The 16,665-nt window shown below is 45.4% G+C and overlaps 1 protein-coding gene across 8 annotated transcripts in view; it reads right to left on the minus strand.

Annotated features, from left to right (window-relative positions):
- The window catches only part of TRRAP (transformation/transcription domain associated protein), a 2,065,012-nt gene that overhangs the window by 505,372 nt on the left and 1,542,975 nt on the right, over window positions 1-16,665 (minus strand). For all 8 annotated transcript variants that reach the window (XM_069647248.1, XM_069647247.1, XM_069647244.1 and 5 more), the window contains one exon: window positions 2,645-2,764. In XM_069647248.1, the coding sequence (XP_069503349.1) occupies window positions 2,645-2,764 (120 nt within the window). The remainder of the gene's footprint in view (window positions 1-2,644; window positions 2,765-16,665) is intronic.

Raw genomic sequence — 16,665 nt, forward strand, 5'->3', positions numbered from 1 at the left:
GCGATGGCTGGAGATTGAGGCAGCTGGAGATGATGAATGTGCCCTGGCCGTCATGGAACCCGCTTGCGGGTGAAACCCGACAGAACCGGACTCTCTGTGCTTGGCCTTGTCTTGGACCCCCATGGATTGAGCGCCCTCAAAGGATTTAGAATCCCGCTCTGGCTAGCTGGTTCCGGAGGAGGCATGCCCCTTTGAACCACACAGGGCATGGGCCTTGGATTTGAGCCACACCACCAGCCTGCTGTGACAATCCTTCATCGTGTGCTTGGTAAAGTCACAGCAGATCTCGCAATCTTCCTCCTTGTGCTTCGGGTGAAGACAATAAAGGCACTGAGAATGCCTGTACTCAACAAAAACATTCTGTAAACCGCAGCTGGTGCAGAGATTGATGAGGGAAGCCCCCTCCTTCTCTTCCGACATGGTCCGGCGTGCTGTGTAGGCCAGATGGTCTTCTGTAAACTTCGAAGAAGAAACACTTGACAATTCTGCCCTTGAGGGGTGATGAAAGATGCGAAAAACGGGTCTGTGTTGTCGGACGAAGAAACGATAGCGCACTCGGGCTCGATCGAACAAAAAAAGGAATTTCCTTGCAAAAAGCGCGAAAAAACACAGAAAGCTCTAAGAACGAAACACGAGGACTCCCAACACTTAGACGTGCGGTAAAAATCTGAAGATGGCTGTCAGATGAGGGGTTTAAGGAGAGGGCAGTCATTGGCTGGGGGTAGTATGACCCAGAGCTCAGCGATTGGTTTATAGGAGAAAGACAGTTTATAAACGAAAGTGAAACCGTTTTTTCTTTTACCGAGGAGTTCCGGCCTGACAGGGAATATTCATGAGCATGTGAATCCATGCCAGACCCCATGCTGAAGAATGATAAATCTCCCTAACACTGGGCGACTCCTACTCATCCCAGCAAATAACGAATCACATAATTGAGCGAGAATCACTACTGGAAGATTCCCTCTCGTCCCAATAAAAAGCAAATCTGGGAAAAGACTGAGAATTATTACTGGAGCAATCAATCGTAAATTGACAAGGGGGGGTCCTGGGAGTCTCTCTGCCAGACATTAGTTAGAGACATAATTGTGCCAGTAAAGAGCAAGTGTAGCGACAAGTAGAAGAATGAGAATTGTAGTTAGAACAGTATTAGTTATACCAATCAAGAAAAGGATTGGTCATTAAGTCAAGAGAAAGTTTCAAGTTTGTATAACAGGAGAGGGGCACAAGTGCTCCAGGAGAGAGGAGAAAACCAAACGAAAAAGGTCATAAGAGAACAACTCAAGAGAAAGAGGTGGAAAAGCCCAATATCTGAAATGTACAATTTGGTAAAAGTAGTTACAAAGAACTACCTATGAATACTTCAGTAAATCAAGCTTGCAAAGAAAGCAGCCCACAGGAGAAGGGAGTCATTCTCCTGTGCCTTTGTTATTTTGATAGGGTCAGCATATATTAGTTTTGGACAGAGAACAGATGGACTCACTGACAACTAACGAGCACCCTAGTTAGCTTGTTAATATAGGGAAAGCCCTTAGTTCAGGGAAAGTTAAGCATTTTCAATATTCTTTTACTGAAGAACAAGTCTAAATGGAAGATCAGAGTCTTTGTCCTTCTTCTGACCCGCCACAGCACACATAAAAGTAACCAAAAATCCCATGTGCACAAGACTAGAGTGATACTAAAGTATCCCCGCTGCATTGTAAAATGATGTGTGCACTGTTGAAAAGGTAAAAGTTAAAAAGACAAAAGGGAAACCTAGTTTTTCAGTACTGATAGTCTGAAGGACTGATCAGTTCCCCCGTGAAAAAATGAGCAAAAGGCCAGGGGAGCAAAGCTGAAGGTTCGCTTCCATGTAAAAAGTCAGGACAGGTTCAAAAACAAAAGCAAAACGTTTGGGGTCCATAGAATTTGGAGGGAAAGTTGCCCAAAGAGAAATATTTCCCAACACTAACACCTGTCTAACTTGAATTATTAGAGTTGTTCTGTGTTGGCTCATTCATTTTAGTCGTAGACCACTCTCACAACCCTCCTCAGACTATACCCTGCTGCTCTATTACCTTAACTTGAATGGGTTTGGCAAATCCTAAGTGTCTTACCTGCTCGTCATAATAAGAGTGGCCTCACAAAATCCACCCACAGGGTTGAGTTTGGAAATTCATATTAACACCAACATTCCGCCTTGGGAAGTGTGCCTTGGCAGTTGACATCTGCCGTTTGCGTACTAAAGCCACCTGAATAATACTGCACACATGCTTAGATGGGGGTTGTTATCCGGTGGCTTGAACACAAGCCACAGGAGATTCCATTGCACACCCAAGAACCTCCCCCTTACACTCCTGCCCTCTTCAAATGTAATTTATTTTCTATATCTCAGGGAAAGGATGGTTTTGCTACTCTTGACCTCTTTAGGGAAAGCAGACCGCCTCTAACTTTTCATCTATAAATTGACTGGATTTAGATTAGAGCATTGGTAGCAGTGCAGCTGTTAACAACAAAGATTGGAATGGATATTAAATACACAATTAGTTAAAAACAATAGAACATACTACATATTCAGTATTTTGAATAGTAAGACAACTTCCCACAAGCTATTTTATTATACACAATCTCTTGAACCTCTACAGAAATATGTAATCTTAATACTCACATGCTGCTGCCTATCAGATAGGATTTTCCACAGCCGAGAGAAAAGCTGTACCCAAGTCTTCTCTGCTAAAGGCGTAGAGATGTGACATAACTGTACAAAGGCACTTAATAATGCACCAGTCTGCAGAGAACACGACAGGATACAGATCAGGGCAAGTGTGGAACAGCACAATGATAACACAAAGCAGGATGGGCCCAGGGAAATCAGACTGGATTTCATTGCATAATCCATTATAAACCAGTCACTAATAAAATGCCCTTTTATGGAACAGCCACTATATCCTAAGGAACAAGTTACTTACTTGTAACTGTTGTTCTCCAGCATGGGTCTGGCATGGATTCACATGCTCATGAATATTCTCTGTCGTCAGGCCGGGAATCCTCGGTAAAGAAAAAATCAGTATCAGTTTCGTTTCTGATCTGTCTTTCTTAGTAGTAATCAATCACTGATCTCTGGGTCATACTGCCCCCAGCCAATGACTGCCCTCTACCCAAGCCCCTCCCCTGGCAGCCATCCTCAGATTTGGTAGCACGTAAAGTGGCAGTATGACCAAGTGAAGAGCCGCAGAGGGGAAGGAGGAAGGGTTTGCATGTGAATCCATGCCAGACCCATGCTGGAGAACAACAGTTACAGGTAAGTAACTTGTTCCTTCTCCAGCATGGGGTCTGGCATGGATTCACATGCTCATGAATATAAGAATACATAGCAGTATACACATGCACAACCACAGGAGGTGGCAACAGGCTCAACATTAAGCAATACAGCAACTCAACATTAAGCATCTCTTACCTCCTCACCAGGCTCACCTTAAGCGAACAGGTCGCGCAGCACTGCTTGGCCGACCCTGGACTCCTCCCTGGAGTCCCGATCGATGCAGTAGAATGTCGTGAAGGTGTGAGTCGATCTCCACGTAGCAGCCCTGCAGATGTCCAGCAGGGGCACACCAGACAGGAACGCCGTGGTAGCAGCGATCGCTCTGGTCGAATGGGCTCTCGGACGGCCGGGCAGCGGTCGGTTTGCCAACCGGTGACAGTGCATGATGCAGCCGGAGAGCCATCTGGAAATGGAAGCCTTCGAGAGAGCCTTCCCTTGATTCACAGGTCCAAAGTTCACAAACAGCTGTGATGTCTTCCGAAAACTCTTCGTGCGGTCCACGTCGTAGAACTTCAGCGCTCCAGACACATCCAGCGAGTGCAAAGTCTTCTCGGCCGGAGACGAAGGCGACGGAAAGAAAACTGGCAACACCAAGGGCTCGTTGAGGTGGAAGTCCGAAGGCACCTTGGGCATAAAGGAGGGGTGCGTCCTCAGCACCACCCTCGTATCGTGGAAAGTCAAGTATGGAGGCTTGCAAGATAGGGCCTGGATCTCTCCCACTCCTCGTGCGGAGGTGATGGCCACAAGAAATGCTGTCTTCCACGACAGGAACTTTAACGGCGCCGAGAGCATAGGCTCGAATGGGGCCCCCATGAGCCTGGTCAGCACCACGTTGAGCTCCCACACCGGGACAGGGGCCTTCACCGGCAGGAACGATCGGAATAGTCCCTTCATAAATTCCTTCACCAGGCGATGAGACCACAAGGACGCCCGCCCTGTAGTTCTGGTGTATCGGGAAATGGCAGCCAGATGTATTTTGATGGAGGCGTGAGCCAGTCCAGCTTTGGCCAGCGACAGTAGGTACGGCAATACTTGAGGGGCCGTAATCCGCAGAGGGTTAATCTTCTGTGCACGGCACCAGACAGAGAACCTCTTCCACTTATGTCCATAACATTTGAGAGTTGAGGACGCCCTGGCTTTTGCAAGAGCCTCTCTACAGTCAGCCGGGAAGTTCAGCGACACCGGGTCGTGATGGAGAATGGCGCCTCCTTCTCTGGAGAGAAGATCCGCGTCCGTTGCCAGCTTGATAGGTGGGGACGCTGACAAGTCCAGAAGGTCCAGGAACCAGATCTGTCTCGGCCACACCGGTGCGACGAGGATCATCCTGCACCTGGACCTCTTGAGCTGGTTGATGCGACCGAGCAGCAACGGAGGGAACGCGTACAGGAACAGGCCGTCCCAAGGGAACGAGAAAGCATCACCCATGCTCCTCGGCTGGGCGCCCTGCTGGCGAACCTCTGGCACTTGGAGTTCGTCGCTGTCGCGAACAGGTCGATCTGGGGTTTGCCCCATTGTTGAAAGAGCCGATCCACCTGGTCCTGGCGTAGTTCCCACTCGTGGCACGAGCACAGCTCCCTGCTGAGTGAGTTGGCAATGGTGTTTTTTATTCCTGCCAGGTGGAAGGGAACCAGAAACATCCCCTGGGCGACAGCCCAGTGCCACAGATCCTGGGCCTCCTTGGATAGGGCTGGGGATCTGGTGCCTCCCTGCTTCTGGATGTAGAACATCGTGGTGGTGTTGTCGGTGAAGATCCTCACCACTTTGTCCTTGAGGGACGGAAGGAACGATTTGAGCGCCCAGAACACGGCTCGTAGCTCCAGGATGTTGATGTGAAGAGACCTCTCCTTCGGGAGCCAGAGGCCTCTTGCGTGGAGATCTCCGGTGTGGGCCCCCCATCCCTCCAGGGAGGCGTCCGTCGTTGCCATCTCCTGATACGCTGGGGCCTGAAAGTCCATGCCTGCCGAGAGGTGCGCACGGGCACCACACCATAGAATCGCCCGACGGAACTCCTCGTCGAGCGGGATCCTGTCTTCGAAGCAGCCCGCCGCTTGAATCCAGCGGGCGTCGAGTAACTCTTGTAGCGGACGCATCCGAAGTCTGCAAAGGGGCACAAGGTAGATGCACGAGGACATCATCCCGAGGAGGGACTTGATGGACCTCACTCTGGCCACCCCCGTGGCTAACAGGCGCTGCACCTTGCCCAAAATGGCCTTCGTCCTTTCTTCCGACGGAGATGCCAATCGCTTCACTGTATCGAGCTTCGCTCCCAGAAACAGTGCCACCTGCGACGGGACCAGATGGGATTTGGGGTCGTCGTTGGTAAAGAAACCCTTCCTTTTTCTGTTCCTCAGGGTAGAGCTGGAAGAGCTCGGATGCCCTGGTTATCATGGCATGAAAAGAGCCAATTTTGTCGGGCGGAGAAGCCCGAGGGGAGGGGTGATGACGGGATGTCCGTTGTGTCATCGCCGCCGTCGTCGTCGTCCGTCCCCGTCGCTGTATCCGTCGCCGTATCCTCTCTAGGGTCCGGCGAGGGGGATGAGGGTTCCACAGGCCTCGCGGGCACGAAGGGCATAGCGGGGTGGACTCTCCTCCGCTTGTTCGGAGGGCTTCCCGATGGGCCTGGTTCTGGATCCTCCGTCAGGGGATCGCCAACAAAATGGCCGCCGAGCTATCCTGCGGCTCAGGTAATGCCTGCGACGGACGGGATGGCTGCTTCACTGGGCCCTCGTCGTTGCCATCGTCGCTATCTTGGATCACATCAGCGGGAACCGTCCCCTGGGATCGAAACGTCTCGAACCTCTCGTTGAGGTCTATGAACCTCTCGTTGAGGACTTTCACGGTTTCCACCGGAACCTCCTCGGAGGCTGAATCCGAGTCCGTAATGCCCACCACCCCCCCTCTTTTTCCGCCGGGGTCTTCACAGGGGTCTTGACGATGATCTGGAAAGAGGATTCCCTCCGTGGCGGCAGGGAAACTCTGGGCCCCGAGGCCGCCTCCACTGGCGTAGCCTCTGCTGGCTTTGCCAGCGCCGCTGCGACAACCTCGATAGAGGCCTTTGCCAGGTGGATCAAGGCCCTCACCACCTTAGGTGCGTCCTGGGCCTTTGCTTTGGGGGGAGGGTCATTGCCTCGCTCCCCCTCGGCTCCCTTCGAGATCGACCGGGGCCTCTCCAGAAGCTTACCGGGTTCTCGGATTTCCTCTTCCCAGAACCAGAGCGCCGGCTCGTGGTTGATCGTGCAGGGGAAGTTGCGCCCTGCCTAGCAGCCAAGGAGCCCGACCTTTCGGCGCTCCCGGTGCCCGCGGACTCGCGGTGCTTGGCCTTCTGTTGCGCCCCTTCGCCGGGGCGTCCTCACAGGACTTAGAAGACTGCTCAGACTTTTTCTTCGCCTTCCCTCCTGCTGTGCCCTTCTCCAGCCAAGCGGCGAGGCGGGAACGACGATCTTGCTTGGTCCGTTCCGAAGGTTCTTGCAGAACGCACAGTCATTCTCCACGTGCGTCTTGTCCTCATGAAGGCAGTAGACACATCTCGAATACTCGTCCTCCTTGAAAACATTTTGCAATCCGTATCCTGGGCAACTCCTGAACAGCTTGGATCTGGGCGTCGAGCTTCACTTGTCCTGGGCCATGTCCGTTGAGGTAGGCCACAGATCTTCTGGAATCCTCCAAGAAGCGTAACTCGGCGAAAACCTCACTCTTGAGGGGCATAGAAGAATTCCGAAACGGGTCCCCGTTATCGGAAATAGAAACGGTGGAGCTTGAGGCTCGATTAACCGAAAAAATGAGAAAATTCTCCTGAAAAAACGCGAAAACGCAGTAAATGCTCGAGAGCTAAAACACGAGGACTCCCAACACTTGAACGTGCGGTAAAAATCTGAGGATGGCTGCCAGGGGAGGGGCTTAGGTAGAGGGCAGTCATTGGCTGGGGGCAGTATGACCCAGAGATCAGTGATTGGTTACTACTAAGAAAGACAGATCAGAAACGAAACTGATACTGATTTTTTCTTTACCGAGTATTCCCGGCCTGATGACGGGGAATATTCATGAGCATGTGAATCCATGCCAGACCCCATGCTGGAGAACAAGTGTTTTACTACATTCAAAAGTCCCAATTATTCACATTCTTTAGCATAACAAATTGATGTAGAACATTCCATAGCTAAACAGACTGCATTGCCTCACATAGTCAAAACAGTGCATTTGTGTAGTACTTTGCTCATGAATGAAATATGGGTTTCTTAATATTCAAGTTACTCCTAGGTAACCACTTCCAAACATGAAGATATTTTATACTACAGAAATGGAATATACCTATAAACCCTTAAACATAGCTATTATTTCAAATGAGCTTTGATGTAATAAGAATTGTAATAAGCAAATGGTATCACTACCCTAGTACTTGTCGAATAGAGGCTCACATTATCACAAGTCTCATGAAGTGGTAACACAAATGGAATACGTTACTTACCTTTAACTCCTGGTCTCCAGCATTGGTATCTTTTGTAGATTCACATTATGTTTGAACAATCCCTGTCGTCAGGCTGGGAATACTCAGTAACATTAAAGCAGCTTGTTAGGCAAAGTTTGTATGCAGTACCCTTTGGGAACCCTACACACAACTATGACTACAGGTGTAAGCAAACCAACCTTTGGTATAAGTCTGTACTACACAGTTTTGGTAGCGTGTTGAGCAGCCAGGCTCATATCAAGAGGGGAAATGTGAGCAGTAGTGGAGTTACACAAAGATTCACAGTTACAAGTATTCAAATAGACTCTTACACTCAAGGTTTCTTCTATAACAAGGGCTCCAGAAAAGGAGAGTACCAGGCCTTTTTACGCCTGAAAATCTTGTAAATACGCCAGCTTTATTATTTTCCTGGGTACATTTGCAAGCAGGTTTAGAGCAGAGGGCAGTGCAAAGGTCAGGTTGCTTGACAGAAACCAGAAGACTTCTTATGATTTTTATCTACATGGATGTAATTGCAAGCCACCTCAGAAACAGAATGTATTTCTCTGAAACCTTTCAAAAAAATGAACTGCACACTGATAAAAGGAATGGTTTCTTTCCATTCAGCTTCAGAAGCAAAGTGCATGTTTTCCTAGAATTTTAGGATCGTATAATTAATAAGATGGAAAACTAAGTTGCAATTGAGATTATGTTTTTTTCAAGTGAAAGCAAACCAGTATTGCACAATTGTATTTTTCAGAGTTCCGGTGCTGTGTACATAATCGTGCAGAGGAAGATCATTTTTATACTTCTAATTTAATTTACAGTCTAATTATAAAAACAGTGTGTAAAATGATGACTATGCACTGTCTAGTTTACATCCATTCAACCTTGCAGTCAATGGGGTACATTACTATTAATGGTCAGTGGCAGCAGAGTCTCTGCTCAAGGTTAATTGTCATTACACTGATCACAGGTGTTCTATCCTCTCAATTCTTCAAGACTACAAATAAAACATCCAAAACCTGACTCAAGAAAGTGCAAGCGCTGTTCAAAAACAAACAAATGAAAGTTACATTGGTAATTGAAATAGAAACTCAGCAAAACCTGTCCCTGTGATAATCCAGATAGGTATTTAACTTTATGTAGCGCTTCATAAATGGTTTGTCATACATCTAGGCGCTGTGATCATTATACCTCAGTCGATACTCAGTTAACTAACCTCTGAAGGATGTTAGCCAATAAGATAGCTTAGCCGGTTGAGCACTCATTGGTGCAATCTCTACGTGATCTGTGGGTTGCGGGTTTGAATCCCGGCAACTTCAACACAGCCTTTCATCCTTTCGAGGTCGATAAAGGAGTTGGTGGTCATTGTGATAAATATGTTCTATGTAGAGCGCTTTGCCAAAAGAGCTATATAAATAACCATTTGACCACTAGATTAGATATAGAATTTAGCATGGAGTCCTTGCCCCTCTGCACTGTTGTATCATAACATTGGCATACCATTAGGTAGTAATAGCTCCATGAAATTAGGACTTTCATTAAACATCAAAAGACAATTCTGCTATCGAATCTCAAAACACACAATACAAATTCATGTATGCTTTACGATATAATTGGCTAGGTTTTTGTGATTTCAACATTTAAATATATACAGGAGAGATCAAGTGGCCAGAAATAATGAAAGGTGTATTCTATCACAATGCAGAAAGCTGCCACATAGTATCTCTAGTTGAATTGTCCAGTCTCATTTACGTTCTGTCGTTCGTGTCCTTGTTTCTGCGCCCCGATACTCGTGAGTTACCGGCGCATTACAAATAAATAAATAAAAATAAAGTAATAATGATTTTCATACAGTTTTTTCACACATCGGCTGGATGTTACATACATTTTACTCTTGCGAAGGAGAAAAGTCATTTTTACTCTCTTAAAATCACATTTACTCTGAAAGTTTAAAAATAGAGAGTAAAATACTCCCACCTCAAAATCTTATCTGGAGCACTGTCTATATCAATTAATAATTTATCAGTTCAATTATAAAACACTAATTACAAGGAGGCAATCATATAGTACCACATAAATCTACTTCAATACTGTACACTCTTTAGAAAGTAAGTAAAAGGCAAAGGTTATCAAAACACGAAAGAATACAATTATTCTTAGACAGTGCAAATACTTTGAGTTTACCAGAAGAGTCAATTCAGTTTAATAGGCTAGGCCAAAGTCAATGGGCTAAAGTCTAAAGCAGTTCTGGTAGTTAAACGCAAAAGTCTCTGCACAAGTTCTTAGAAGTAGTTTGTAAAAAGAAAAATCATATGTGGGGTCACAAGCTGATTAGGCCGGTGAGTTGCAAAAGTTTCAAGCACTTTCACAGTGGGAGGTAAGTTCTCTCCGTCTTGATTTACAGTACCTTACAATCGAGAAAAAGATGCAGCTTATGACTTCTGTTCCTGGCAGTTCCTGCAGATCTCACTGTTCCTGGACAAGAGAGGGACGTCGGGGGTCTCCTGCACTGCACTGGGACTGGTCAAAGCTTGCAACTGGCAAACTTCAATTTCAATGGCTGTTTTGCGTTTCATCTACCGCAGCGGTAACAATGCTGGTCCTGGCTGTCAAGGTCGACTGTCCTTGCTTCTGAGGTCCTGCACTCAGGCTGAGGAGAGTCAGGCTCGGTCGGTCCGACGTCGTGGGAGTCCAGAGGATCTTCCAAATGCTTTTGGCCAGTTTACAAGTAACACACACAATCTGGTGTCCCTCTCCCTGGCTCTACAGTTTCCTGCAGCACTCGGAGGAAATGCGACAAGCTCCGAGGTAGGTGTCCAGGTGGCTTTCTTGTGAGTTGATTGGTCCTACCAACTCAAAAGGGAGAAGTCGTCCTTAGCAGGGCTTCTCCTTCGATGTGAACTTGGCAATTCGGACCCGCAGCAGGGCTTCACAGGGCAAACCAACGGTCCAGGAGTTGCAGCAGCCCTCCTCTTCAAGCTCTTCTTCGGTTCCTTCGTTCCAGTGGTCGACTCTGCCTTCCAAGCCAAGAGACTCGCCTTTTATTCAGTTCTCTCCCATTCATTCCCGCCTAGCTGCCACTCACCCAGCAGGGTGGCTGTCCTTGCCGGTCAGTCAGCCAGCCAATCAGCACAGAGTGCAATTGGGTCTCCTAGGAGACTAAGCACAGGGAGTTTCGGGCACCTCCCTCACTTCCTGCCTACCCCAGACCCTCTTGAGCCAGAGGCGGGTTTCACTCCTGAAGCCCGCCAAAGGAGAATGAACAAAGAGACCAAACATGGTTTGGCGCGCAGAGAAAAACTCAGAAGGACCTTTCCACAAAGAAATGGCAAAAAAAGAAGACCGGGACCTGTTTCATGCAACAACGGCTGGGCGCCATCTTGAAAAACATGGCTCCCGCGATTTAACGTTACCGAAACTATTAATAGTTTGCATTTGGGAAAATCATGGTAGTTCGTTGTAAAACCACTGCCACCAACCATTCTGAGAGGGAAAGGGTAACATTTGACTGTTACATGAGTAACTAGACATAGGGGATACTAAGTAACCCCTCCAGCCCTCTATTGTAAGATAGGGTGTGGTGGGTCTACAAATGTACAGGGCTAAGTGAAGTCAATTTCACTCCACTGTTCTGGGAAACAGTAGTTGATACCAGAGAAGGTATTTAAAAACTTTGGGAAATCTGAAAGACTTCCCTCTGTCACTGCACTGAAGGTGCTTTATGACACAATTATAAAAGATGATGCCTATGGAGTTGGTTGGACTCCATAACCAAAAGGAAACAAACACAGAAAACACATTGAATTGAAAAGTTCAAAGTCCCAAAAATTTAGCAAAAGAGCCGCAGGGCTCTAAGGTGGGAGGAATTGGCACATTTATGATAATTCTCCCTAACACAGCTTATTTGAAATTTAGACCTGCTATCACGTTACCTTTTAGCAAATTAGCAGAGTCTGCCATAGCTCCTCCCACAGAGGCCTTCTTCAGATTGCAACAAAACACACCTGAAAGTGCCAAAACGAGCCAAGATGAGCCACATGTGGGGTCGGAGGAAGGGTTGCATATTAATTGATACAAGATACCAATTCTGGAGAAAAGGAGTTACAGGTAAGTAACATATTCCTTCTCCAGTATCTTTCTTTCATAGCTGTTTGAATAAATTACACAGCAGTATACACATGCTTGACTATGTTTAACATGGCACATCAGGGGAGGGAAAGCTCACCTTCAGGCAAATGTTAAGATGGATTTTGCGCTTTGAAACACTTGCTGTATAAGCACATAATAAACAATCCATTCAATTCAATTTCTAAAGTCTTCCCCGGGAGTGGAAGCTGGGGGGTCAGAAAAGGGGGGCGGGACTTTAGGAGGCCACCCAAGTTACAGAGAACAGGGAAGACTGGGTAAATTCTGGTCTGCTGGCACTTCTTCTTTCACTCTCTTCTGAAGTATCTCTTGTATCTTCTACAGTAGAACATTAAGATGTTAACAGGAAGGGCGCTTCTCCTTTTGGGTAGATAGTGTGGTTTTTGTACAAGCTCGATGCAGTACCCTTCCCTTACTGTACTAAAGACCCACTTGTCTGAAGTTATCCCCTCCCGTATGATTTTATGCGACCCCCTACTGGGGTTGCATGGGAGGGAATTGTTATACAGTAGTCCTTTATTGGCAGGGGCTGTGCATCTAGAGGTTTATCCTCTGCCGCGTGCTCTTCCTCTACGTGGGTGGCGCATGGGTGAGAAACCACTTACTCCTTGAGTGTGGCTGCTTTGGAAGGTGGGGTTAACTCTGGAGAGTGTTGATGACTTGGTGTTGTGTAGGGTTGGCTCAGAAAGGACTGCCTCCACTCCATAATTTCCTCTATGAGGGAATGACCTTCCTGAAATCTGATAACCTTTCAAGTTATCATGTTCCTGCCTAGCTTATTCTAAGTCTTTGTCTACCGCTGTTCCGAAGAGACAATCAGCCTCCACTGGTTTATCCAAGAGGCTGGCCTGTGTCTCTGGTTTGAAATGTCACCCTCAAAACAAAGCATATCTTTTTAGTATTGCTGCTCCTGTAATAATTCTGACCGTAGTTTCATGTGGTATTCAGTGAGGTTTTAATCTCTGCATCGGATGCTTTTTTATCCCTCTGTTATGATCTTTACTATCGCTGATCTAGTAGGTTCTGCTACCTGATCAGTAAGTTGATCAATTGCACCCCATTGGTCCCTATCATACCTTGCCATGACAGCTGTAGCGTTGGCAATTTTTACCTCATGGGAGGCTGAGACTGCGATCCTCCTACCAAAAGTGTACATCTTTTTTTGCTTTCCTTATCTGGTGGGAATTGTAGATAATGGTGCCCCCCCAATCCCCTTTCCTAGTAGTAGTTGCTACTAGTGAATCTACCTTGTGTTGTCCTCTAATAGATAATGGGGCATTAGGTGCTGTCCTGCATTTCTTCTCAATTCTGGGGTTAATGGGTTTTGTTTGTATGGGCTTCGCGAAGGCTAGGGTAATTCTCTTGATTATACTCTGTGAAGGCATCATGAAGCAAGACTCAGACAACAAAGTTCAAAATAAAATACTTTATCAAATCAAATGTCAGGATGGTAGAAGGCCTAACTTGGCCTATGCCAAGGTGGGATTTTCCTAACTGAATAAAACAATGGAAAGTCTAAGTCAAAGAGTTCAACTTAAAAGTCTGTCTGTGTCCAAAACCTATACTTGCCCTCACAACTAAAGCTAAACAATGTGCAGGGGTGTCAATAATAAAATAGTGTTTAACTCAAAGTTCTGAGCTTCTTCCAGCTTCCTTTCCCCAAGTGTAATTAAGTTCCACAAAAGTCTCAATATTACCTTTCTCAAGCTCAAGGCAACGCAGATACAAACAATCATGAGGGTTCCCTTCCCCAAGTTCCAAGCAACACAGTTCAAACACAAAATGTCTTGAGGCTCCATTCTCAAGACAACACATGCAGTTCCTCAAGGCTCAGGGTTCCCTACTCCAAGACATCAACTCTGTCACTTATACTTGCTACAGTCTTTTCAAAAATGTTTAACACAATTCAAGGTCGACCTGACCCTCTCTTTCTGGCTTGCCTCACCAGTTCACTTATAGTGCTTTTCATTGGTTTATTTTCACAATGTCCTTGGTTTTCAACAGTCAGGGCTCACTGGTAAAGGCGCAGTTGTCAGACCACACGGTCCACCCATCACAGGTCATGCAACCAGGGTCCCTGGGCTCTTCAGGCCACACAGGTTCTTCGGTACTTGCTCCTGTGCACCAAGTCACCTTCACGTAGGTCCTCTTGTCTTTATGTGCAGATGTACACTTCTCTGGCTTTTCTTCATCAGCTTTGTAGCCCTGCCATCACATGTCACACACCAGTTTTTGAACTTGCTGCACTAAGAATCAATAGTAACCAGTCTTTAATAGCACTGGCGCTTTCCAGTTTTTTACATGTTTTGAATACAAGTAAGCTGCTAACTGGGACTGTGTCCTGAGACTGGTCAGGACTGTGAACATACTTGAAAGAATTAGTTAGAAGTCATGGGTTGCGCTTATACCTGATTGATACAATGATAGACTTCATTGTAAGCACAGCTTGATTGTTTATTACATGAAGAAACAGAATTTGTCTTCTCAAGTTGTAATGAAGTTAAAGTTGAAAAAGAAAATTGTATTCAGTTGGATTCACTAATATTGTTGTATTGCCTTAAGTTCAATATTGCAGAGGATGATGTTCTCCTGGGAAATAGTACCTTAAGTTTAATGTTTATAACACTTAGATACAAATAAGTTTTGAATGTCTGGATCTCTGGAACTCAACACGTTTCCCCTCTTCTATGTGTCAAGCAGTTCTTCAGGAGGTGCAGTTCTAACGATCACATGATTAGTTCAATTCTCGTTCAATTCAGTGTTGATATATTTCACAATAGATTTCTGTATTGGAAACCTAAAAACCAAGACAAAACATTGTTGTAGGCCCAACATTTCTAAATTCTTAATTGTGAAAAAATGTGCGAGCAGTTATACTTACAGATAATTGCTTAGAGGAGATGAGACAGATGATATTTGGAAGCATTCATATGTTTGTCCTGCAATAAACCATATATATTATCTTACAAATTAGGTCTACCTTGGGTTGAGATCGCTATATATTTAATCTAAGGGTATCCTGATTATAATCTTTATATGATCAAGTATGCCCGCATAGTGTGCTTACCTTTTAGGATTAAGGATGTAGATCTCGAAGCGTTCTTCAGGATGCTGCGATTGCCATTATTGAGAGTTGAAAAATGGCCGTTATCTATACTACACAATGACGTCATAGTGTTTACGTGCACGATGACGTCATGCGTGTACGTACGGGTGCCATTTTGGAACAGGATAGCGTTCCTGCCGGTAAAACTCATTAGTAATTGGTTTACGCGTTTCCCGATTAAGTATGACATTATTCATTACTATGTTTATTCCCCTAGAGATTCGTTTGTCTTGGTAAATTTAAGCTTCAAATGGAATATAATGGTTATACAAATTTGTTTACCATAAGACGTACCTATGATGATCAAAAATGCTGAACTTCACTATAGTAACTCCTATGAGTTGTGTATGGTAACATTAAATCAAATACATTACTGTAAAGAGAAGGTAGAGTGTACAGTCAGATTGAGAATAATTTGATGGCAGAAACATATGATAAATGCAGTATCTTTCATAAAAAATGGTATAGTTCTTGGTCGGAATTGAGACCAGAATGGCACGTGTCCATAGTACAGATCCATTTGGCTTCCTGTTTTCGCAGAAGTTGTTTCAAATTTCCCCCTCGCTTGGGAGGCTGATTTTTTGAATTCCAAAGAATTTGAATGCACTAAGATGTCGCACTTTATGGTTTGCCTGGAAATGGACAGCTAATGGTGATCTTGGTTGGTAATCGCTCTGATATGCTCTCCAATCCTTGTTTTAAATTGTCTAATAGTACTGCCTATATATCTTAGGTTGCATGCACATTTGATTCCGTAGCTTACATGTGTCCCATTGCAATTGATCAATTGCTTGATGTCTACATGCTTGCCATCTGGCAACAAGATGGTCTTTTTGGTATTTTCAGAATATTTGTAGACCTGGCAATGGCCACATTTGTACTAGCCTTGTAATGATGGTTTCAGCTTCTGGTGTTGCAGATTGTGGTTTGCTGTATTGAAAATGTGACAGGCTGAGTTTGTCTCAGACGTTTGGTTTTGCGGAAGCTAATAGTGGGATGGTCATCCAGAATAGTATACAGATCTTGATTCACTTGCAGGATATTCCAATTTTTAGATAAGATTGTTTTGATGATGTGGTTATTTGTACTGTACATGGTAATGCATCTTATCTTTTGTTGTCTTGCAGTATCTGGTTGGTGTTTTGTCTTGTAAAAGTTGCTCTCTGGTTCTGCTGTGTGTTTTTTGATAGCTTCTGTTTATAAGGGTCCGACTGTATCCTCGTGCTTTGAAATGTTGTATTGTATGGGACACATGTTTCTCAAATACCTCTTGAGTGGTACAATTGCGTTTGACTCTTACCATTTCTCCAAAAGGGATATTGTCGATGACGCGAATAGGGTGATTACTGGTCGCATGTAGAGTACTATTGGCTGCAGTCGGCTTGATATACAGGGTGGTATGGATCATAGTGTCTTGTATGTAAAGGTTGATGTACGGAGAATTGATTGATGTTTGGCTGAATTGTGTAGTGAGTTTCAGATTGTAGGTATTGTCATTTAAGTAGGTGAAATAATTTGGAAGTAGTGGTGTGCTGCCATTCCAAATCAAGACGATGTCACCGATATATCATGCCCAGAAAATAACATTGTTGTGTTCTGTAAATGATGGATGCCGCCGTACGTGCTCAAGTTCATAATTCCCCATGTACTGGTTAACATATGATG

The sequence above is a fragment of the Ambystoma mexicanum genome, chromosome 2q (assembly GCF_040938575.1).
Source record: "Ambystoma mexicanum isolate Mex_15411 chromosome 2q, UKY_AmexF1_1, whole genome shotgun sequence".
Lineage (NCBI taxonomy): Eukaryota > Metazoa > Chordata > Amphibia > Caudata > Ambystomatidae > Ambystoma > Ambystoma mexicanum.